General features: G+C 47.0%; 1 protein-coding gene and 1 long non-coding RNA gene across 8 annotated transcripts in view; both read left to right on the forward strand.

Moving 5' to 3' along the window:
• The window catches only part of HDAC7 (histone deacetylase 7), a 202,747-nt gene extending 200,398 nt beyond the window's left edge, over positions 1-2,349 (forward strand). For all 5 annotated transcript variants that reach the window (XM_053369528.1, XM_053369545.1, XM_053369518.1 and 2 more), the window contains one exon: positions 817-2,349. In XM_053369528.1, the coding sequence (XP_053225503.1) occupies positions 817-859 (43 nt within the window). In that variant the 3' untranslated portion in view covers positions 860-2,349. The remainder of the gene's footprint in view (positions 1-816) is intronic.
• A 1,947-nt stretch (positions 2,350-4,296) lies between these two features.
• The window catches only part of LOC128404229 (uncharacterized), a 46,078-nt gene continuing 41,425 nt past the window's right edge, over positions 4,297-8,949 (forward strand). For 2 of the 3 annotated variants that reach the window (XR_008328082.1, XR_008328083.1), the window contains exons 1-2: positions 4,297-5,233; positions 5,858-7,141. This is a non-coding gene — a long non-coding RNA (uncharacterized LOC128404229). The remainder of the gene's footprint in view (positions 5,234-5,857; positions 7,142-8,949) is intronic. The other variant, XR_008328084.1, reaches the window with a different exon arrangement.

Below are 8,949 nucleotides of genomic sequence, written 5' to 3' on the forward strand. Positions count from 1 at the left end.
CATTTAATTCAAAAGATAACCACTTGAAAGAAGGGAAGAAGCAAAATTTCCCAAATGCAAGTCCTACTGGAGCTCATGTACCCTTCTGGGACATGCTGGGAATTCCATCAGACTTTTTTTTTTCTAGGAACGGCTGAAATGCATTTGTTTGCAGGAGGAAACATTTCAAAATGGCCATCCAGTGAGGATTGCAGCATCTGTTTCAGTGGAGGCTCACACTTTGAAGAGACAGCCACCACTTTTAGAAAGAGCCAGGGTGATATATTAGATGAGAACATTTGATTTAAATCTGGGAAACTTGGGATCATGTGCGCACTTCTCTATGAACCCACTGGGTGGCCTCACATCCAGTCTGTCTCTCAGGGTGGTTGTGAGGACAGAATGCAAATATGGTCAATAAATAGATTGGTGGGCCCAAGTTCATGATAACTTTATTCCACACCTCCAACAAGAAACAGTCAAGGATATGCTTATCTTTTGACACTCCATATTTGGGGCTGGAAGTGAATTTACTCCTACTTCAGGTTGTGTGTTGATCCTCAGCTGTTCACAAATTATGCAGCACAGACGATATATGCTGTCCCACCCCAACCAGGAGGTCTGTTTTTGCTGCATTCTGCACCTTCTGAAGAGCCTTCAAGAACTGTCACATAAAGTGTGTGTTGCGGCAGTCAATCCTTGAGGTTACAAATGCGCATATGATGGTTGCCAGGTGACCTGCACCATCTCAACATTCCCCATAGAGAACCCTGGCTCTTTAGTCACCTGTGATTTTACAAAGGTATTATTATCCTAACTGATTTCCTTTGCTTTTAGGCGGCAGGATGAGCCAATGGACGAAGAGCTCATGAACCAGTGAAGACTTGCTTCATCCTCCTACAGGAACACAGCTTCCTTTGTGGCTTCTTACTCATATCACAGCCCAGGCTCCTGCCGGCCATGCAGCTCATGTTCCCCTGGAAAACGGACTAAAAGTTCAGGCAGAGACTCTGTAGAAAGGGCCTGTGGCAGGTGTCCAGGATTAATTGGTGACTCTGGGAGCTGCCTCATGTGGAACTCCACAGGGCAAGCAGCAGTCGCAAACCTGAAGTCCTCTCTGGAATCGTCTTGGGTTGAAAATCTGACATCACAAAGGGTTCCCAGTGGGACACGGGGGGCTAGATGCAGAACTTGAGAGTTTGCTCTGACGTTGGGGTGGTGCCTTTTCCCCTCCAGAACCAAAGACACCCCCCCTGCCGCCCACCACCACTTGGAAGGAGCCTGCTGAGGAGGAGCCAAGATGCTATTTCCCTTCCTTTTTCTAAGCAAGACATCGTTACCTTATGCCAGGATGCCCCATCATCACAGGAGCTGGGTTTTGCAAGGGGAGAATTTTCAGAAGAAGACATTTGGATGTCAAACAGCTCCTGTTAACCACTGTCCCAAACTTACCCTTTTTGTCTAGGACCTTCCTAAGTTGCACTATATACAGATCATACAGACACACACTTTGTCTACCTTCCATAGAACTTTGTGGGGAGCAATTGCACCTCCTTGTGGACTCAAAGCCCTTGGTCCACTGTCTCACCATCATCAAGGCGCTATGTAAATACACAACCCTATGGTGCTTGCAGCTGGTTTGTTTTTCCCTGATTCGTGAAAACAAGCAGCCTTATTCCAAAAAGCAAACTTGGGGTGGGGGTAGAATGGAAAACATGAGTGAGGAATTTGTCCTTTGTTATCCCAACCAATATGCAGACTTTGGATTCTTGTAAATCTAATTTGTTTGGGTTTTTTTTCCATGTTCCTTTTGTTTGTTTGAAAGACACAGGCTTCTAGTCCTTACGTTTTAAAATGTGCAGATGCTCCATTATTCAGATGAGCAGTGTTTCTGTTCCACATAGCTGCTTTATGGTTTTATGGGATGGTAGATAATTCTCACCTGTAAAGGGCTGCTACTGACACAGCAAACTTTCTATGAAAACAAAAAACAAAAGCACTTGTATGTAGAGAAAAGGCATGTCGTCTTCATGCAGATTGACATGTGACTATTCTGCACACCTCTGTTTTGCTGTGTGTATAAGCAGTCTATGTATATTGGAGAGCTGCAGTCAGTTGGTTTTGGGCACCCATGGAAATGATCCCAATGCCATTTTTTCCTACGCTGAGGAATTTCCCTGTCCTGGAAAATTGCCCTGTTCAATGGGGCCGCAACCCATTGTCAGTGGCCAGATTTGAGAGATGGGTGGTTGCAACACTGCAGGGTGGTCTGGCTAAGGAATGGGGGTGGGGGGAGGATGCAGTGTACAGACAGACCATGTATAGAAACCATTGGATCTCAACCAACCAGTAAATTGAGCCTTTGCTGCAGCCCATGCATGTTGCTTCTTGTAGCCCAAAGCTGGGCCATTCTTCCATGTGTCTGAGCTCTGCTTCCATTTCTCAAACAACGGCACAACTAGAACCAGCCCTACCAGAAAGAAGGGCAAAGCAACCTGCTTTAGGCAGCACCATGAGAGGTGGATCCTGGGTGGGTGAAGGCAGGAATTGGTGTCCAGACCTTCTACTAAATCAGACCCTAGGTTCATCCAGCTCAGTGGTGTCTAGCATTTCAGGCAGAGTTCTCTCCCAGCCCCACTTGGAGATGTTGAGGCTGGAGCTTAATGCCTTGGGCCTGCAGACCAGATGCTCTACCACTGCTGAGCTACGTATGGCCCTTCCACTGGTGCGGAGGGGGAAAATATTATTGAGATGCTATTGAGCTCTGTTTCAGGCAGCACTGAACACAATACACTAGCCTTATCCAAGATTGGTACTGGCACGGAGTCACTTCCTTCAGGACTTGCTGCAGTCATGCTGTAATGACAACCTGCTGGTCTGAACAAGTTTTCTCTACCTCCTTTCTCCACACTGAACTGAGACAGCCTGCATCATTCAGAAACACAGGATGCTACAAAAACCGCAGTCTTGTGCCACCTTAAAGCAGGGTTTCAGTCTGAGGACTGCATTTGCTCATAGGAAATCTGCCAGGGAGGCAAAAGCAGTCCAAGCAAATGGATATGATTCTTCCCTTGGTATGGTAGTCTACATTCCAACAAAAGTCAGAGGTTTCTCCATTCACACACACCTGTCTACAGTCAGGCAAATGAGACATTACCATAGTTTATAGATGCATCCCAACCAGTGGGAAAGCACTTGAGGCAGGGCATGGAGCAATCTGGAGAGGGGTGTGGTCTGAGGAGGAGGCATGGCCTGTGGATCTGCATTTGGCCCCCAAACTGGAGGTTCCACACAGCTGCAAATGAAGTTTGTTGCGGTTTGGACTTCTTTGACTTCAGCTTCCTCCATCAAATGCATGAATGGTAATTCTCAGTTGGCAAGTGTGTATACAGATACACGTGTGAAGCAGGGGTGGTGAACCCCTTTTTGGACAGAGGGCTGCCCACAACCTTTGCCAACCCTCCAAGGGCAGCATACCAGCCGTGGGTGTGGGTAAATGTCACTGCACACAAAGGCCCCCCTCCTTGACTGATCCAATGTGTTTTGGAGCTCTGGAAAATCAAGGATCCAAAACATGCAAAGCCTCCCTGAGTACAGAAGGCTTCCCTGCTGCACAGAGGGCGATGGAGACAAGGATGGGGAGGGAGGCTAGCACACTTGCGCATGCTCCCCCATCATCACACATTGACAAGTCCTCCTCAAAATGTGTGAACAGGGCTGGTGGCTCCTCCACAACCTGCAGTAGGGTGACTAGGTAAAAAAAGACCCAGGGCTCCTGCATCTTTAACAGTGGTATAGAAAAGGGGATTTTGGCAGGAATATCCTTGCACAGCATTTTTATTTATAGCTGCCCTAACCAGCCCCAACAGCCACCAGGCGGCTTGCTGATAAACGGCTGTTTGTTGAAGCAGATCTGCAGAGTTGAAAGTACGAGAAATGGGCTGAGTGCTCCATCCCAGGTGTGGTGGTGACAGTAGCAGTGCTGGTGCTGATGCTGAGGGTGGTGGCGGCTTCTGGAGCTCTGCCCAAAAAGTGGGTAGATTTTCTTACTAAGGCTCTGGAACGCTGCTCTTTTCCAGGAGCAGGCATTGATCAGTGGTGTCTATGGGAGTCAGCACACATCTTGCTAAAAAGGAAGGGTGCTGGGCATGGGCGTAACCAGGATTTATGTTGGGGAGCAGGTTTTGGGGGTGGGGCAGAACCAAGTTATCTGCAATTCAATTGGTAAGTTAAGTAATTTTTATTTATTTACTTGATTTAGAGGGGCAGCTCTCTCTCTCTCTCTCTCTCTCTCTCTCTCTCTCTCTCTCTCTCTCACACACACACACACACACACACACCCTCCTGGCAATGCTCAAGGTGCTGAGTCCTCCATTGTGAAGTCATCTTGTGCTGATCTACCTCACCTCCATTCATAGCAGGGGCCACCACAAAGAAAGCCTTGTTGTACTGCCTAGTTTCATGGCACAATGAGATGGTTTCTTCCTTCCAGGGACTGAACTTGCCTGATCGAAGCAAGACTGGGAAAGTGAGCTTCCTGGCTAGTGGAATTGGCAAGGGTGATTGGGTCTCCTGGGACTTCCTAGGGCCAGACAGAGCATGCATGTGCAAATGTGCTAAACCGTTGACTCACTGATTACCAGTCTGGAATCAGACTCTCTAAGCAGGGAGAGGTCACAAGGTTTAGGTGAGTGTTTTGTTTGGGGTGGGTTGAGGTATGCCAGACCTTATTAAAGAGTCCTGCTGCTGGCTAAGTGGGAAAAGGAGAGGCTGCTTCAGCCTTTGGAGGAAGGGACGAGAGAGCTGCAACAGGAAGTCAGATGACAAGAGTGCGGAGACATTTAATTACTTCCAGACGTGGCGGTGATGTTGTTACTCATATTGGGATGCAGGACTGACTCACACTCGCAGGGGTATCGGGATCATTAGGGTGCTGGCTGCAACATGAGCCAGAAAGCCAGAATGTTAAGCACTAAAATTCCCTGATTACTAAGAAAGTCTGAGAAATGGAGCATTTTTGACACCCAGAGGTCAAACTCTCTACATCATCATAGAAGGCGCTCCAACACAAAGCCACTTGCAGGAGGAAATGCTGGTTTATGGGAGTTCCAGGGCCCCTTTCACACACTTCACATTCCTGCCAGCCTTGGAAAGTGGGTTTCCCCCCCTCATTGCACCATTATGAGATTCCAGGGTTCTGGGAAGTTGTAGCTTTGTGAGAGGCAAGCTGGGGTCCCCATGGTTCTTTGGGGAGGTCATGTCTTTGGGTATGAACCTGTGGGTGAAAGGAAGATGCAAAGAGTTGATCTCTATTACCGATTGTGACTGTGGACCCAGGGTGCTATTATTTATTACAGTGGTACCTCAGGTTAAGAATTTAATTCGTTCTGGAGATTCGTTCTTAACCTGAAACTGTTCTTAACCTGAGGTACCACTTTAGCTAATGGGGCCTCCCGCTGCTGCCGCTGCGCGATTTCTGTTCTCATCCTGAAGCAAAGTTCTGAACCTGAGGTACTATTTCTGGGTTAGCAGAGTCTGTAACCTGAAGCATCTGTAACCTGAAGCGTCTGTAACCCAAGGTACCACTGTATTCTTACTTACTGAGTTTATATACTGCCCTATACCTGCTGGTCTCAGGGTGGTTCACACAGTGCTACTCTTGATTAATGCCTAATATGTTCAGCTCTCTTCACACTCACAGGTTAACAAAAACCCTTTGAAAGACCACACACACACACACACACACACACACCACTGTGAAATCAGGAAGCTGGCACTGTGAAGATACACAGCAACACCTGACACCCAGGATTGCAGGTTTTGCTATTTATTAACATTATGTTGTGATTCTTGAAAATCCCACACATACCATCAGCAGTACAAATGGACAAATAACCTCCATAGTTTATTCATGGTCTAGTAATCCCACCCATTTCTCTATAACCACAATTGCTCAGGCCAGAGGTTTTTGCCTGCCATTTTAGTGGGCATCTTTTAACTGGAGATTCTGGGCATTTAACCTGCGACCTTATTTGTGCCAAGCATATGCTCTGTGACTCTTGAATGATGGCTTCTTCCAACTGAGGGGTGTATGTTTGTTACACTTTTAGGGGAACAGAGAGATGGTTCCATGTCATCAGGGGTTCTCCATTTGTGGAGGGGGACTTCCCCAGGGAGGTTTCTTTATAACTCTTCCCAGTTAGCATCTTCTCTGGGGAGAAAGATAAATGCCAGCTAGGGTTGCCACCTTTGTATCTCAGATCTGATCTGAACGATAAGAAGACATTCTATAGGTGCAGTATGACAAGGTTGGACCTCAATTTTCAAGCTACCTGCTCTCAGTCACACCCATTGAATGCGGCTACACTCGGCCTCTTTCCCTCAACTCCTGTCTTTCCCTCCAGGCTTCACAACATCCCTTCTTTCCAGATACCACCCCATTCTGTTGATAAAAATCACCCCCGGCAATGGGCTGTTTAGTTTCCCAGGAACCTCATCAGCCTAGCTTCCTAGGGGAAAACAATATCTGATGGATTTCTGCTTATGCAGCTATTGACATCCTACAGCTTGTGTGTGCTGCTGCAGGTGGGCAGCAGGAGCTGCTTTGAGTCCAGCAGCACCTGGGGGCTGTTCCACATACCTAAATCTGCCCCCCTCCCAGATGCTTAGCATCTCCTGTACCTGCTTTTTTGCTGCAAGAGGCTAACACAGCAGCCCTTCTGGGAACTGATTGCATGTTACCATTCATTCTTTCCTTTTCACATATACCACCCTCTCTCCCCACCCCAACCCCAACTCTCTCTAGGTACATTTGTTCAAACCCTGATCTCAGGCCATAAGCCCATTTTTCCATCTCAAAAGGTAGCCTTGCAGCAAGATGTAGCTACAGCCCACTTAGTGGTGGATGGGGCTCAAAAGTTAAGTGAGATGTGTTTGATTGGTGCAATCTACTCTGAGGTCACAATGGCCTCAATCCATGAAGTGAACTGCTGGGGAAGGATGCTGTGCTCTTGCCTAGGCTTAGTAGAGGAGATGGGAAGAGACAGTAGGAAGCAAGCTTCTCTTAAGAGCTCTTCTAGGAAAACAGACTTGGGGAAATGGAGGCAGCAAGTCCCTCAGTTTTGCAGCATGCTGCTGAATGATGAAAAGTTGCTCAAGGAAGGTGAGTGTCAAGACTGACTTTTGTGGAATATTGGAGCTGTGTTTTAGACTCTGAAAGATGTGTGAATTGGGTTGCTCATATACAATACAATAATATAATATAATATACAAAACAATACATTAATGTTTGTATTGTGTACAGTGGGAAGAGGTGATGCCAGGCTAGGTTCACATCCACACTGCACATCTAAAGCCTGGAACTGTATAGCTAGTAAAATTTGTGACCAAAGGGTTGCCAGCATTATTATTGGCAGTCCCTGTACCTTAAGTAGCAACTCATCGTGCAGATATTTAGCACTTTGTTTTCACACCAGGAACAGCTCTCCTTGCTTTCCCTCTAAGTTCCAGGCTCCTGCTGAACTTTTTAAAATGTTTGCTTAACTTCAGCAGTTAAAGGCAGATGAGCAGGAGCAGTTCAGAAAGCAGAAAACCTTGTTGGTGAGGCTCTCTAAAAAACATTATTACTACAAAATCACATGTTATATTGGGTGGAGGATGTTGGCTTGTTTTTGAATCCTGGAAAATATATTAGTCTTATCTGCAAACAAGGGCACCATCATAGCTTTTATTGTGTTTTGAAGTGCTTGAGATTTAGCAAGATCCAAAAGCCCTGAATTGGGGGGGGGGTGTTAAACAATTGCAAATCAACTTTTTAAAAAAGTCTCCCTCTGTTTCTCCATATGTATGTTTATACATCTATAGCATTATCAGAGCAGAATAATTACAAAGTACGTCCTTCCTGCCATTTGCAAAGGGATTTATGCCCTTTGAATGTCTTTCTAGGGACCCATATAACCATACATAACAATAGTCATTTGTCTTGTAGAATCAGGGAACTGTTCAAAGATACAGGTGCTTTGTGTTCTTTGAAACAGGAGGCTAGGGTTGCCAGCTGTTTTAACGCCCTCTTCAGCTGTGCCTGTATAGCAGTTGGATCTGCAGGCATGAGCCAGCAATGTTCCAGCTGGCAGTGAAAAGCATCCCATTCTGGTTTTTGCAGATAATCAAGCTACTTCTAAAGGCAAGAGCAGGTGACCCCCTTCCCTCCTCCTCCTATCTGGGAACGGGAACTGTCTGCCTGCTTCCCACACCTCTCTAAATCAGGAGTGGAGAACCTTTGGCCCTCCAGAGGCTGCTGAACTACAACTCCCACCAGCTCCAGTAAGCATGGTCAGTAGCCAGGGCTACTGCTCTCTATGGTATATGTTCCAGTGGTCACCTCTGGCCTCATCCCTTTTGCAAGCCCCCAGTTTATGTACCATAATTCAGTAGGTAGCTTACAAGCAAGGGCTCGACAGTTATTCTGCCCCCTGTGAAGCAATTCAAAGAACGTGTCAGTTACATTTAGTGAGGAAGTGTCATTTTCCAGCCTTAAGCCACCCAACAAGGGGAATGATGGGATATTAGCACAGTCGCCAAGTAACCCTGGCAAAGAGAGAATGTAGAAAGCTGCCTTGGACCAGTCAAGCCATTTTCCAAGGACTATCAACTCTGCAGAATCTTGGTGGAGAGGGGTTTCTTCCGCCACCACCAGTTTCCTGATCCTTCTACCTGGAGATGCCAGAGACTGAGTCTGCGACCAGAGCTGGCCCAAGACGTTTTGGCACCTGAGGCATACCACAAAATGGCGCCCACCTCCTTGTCAGTAGTGAGTGAAGATCTACATCAGGAACAAGGGTGGCAGGAGGCCAGCAGCACCTCCTCTTTGCCCAGAGGCCACTGTAGATGCAACATGGGGAGGACTGTCAAGGAGGCAGCAGATCTGGCCTTGAAAGAGTGTGCCACATCTGTCGCTGTCACATGGCAGCA

This window comes from Podarcis raffonei, chromosome 2 (genome assembly GCF_027172205.1).
Source record: "Podarcis raffonei isolate rPodRaf1 chromosome 2, rPodRaf1.pri, whole genome shotgun sequence".
NCBI lineage: Eukaryota > Metazoa > Chordata > Lepidosauria > Squamata > Lacertidae > Podarcis > Podarcis raffonei.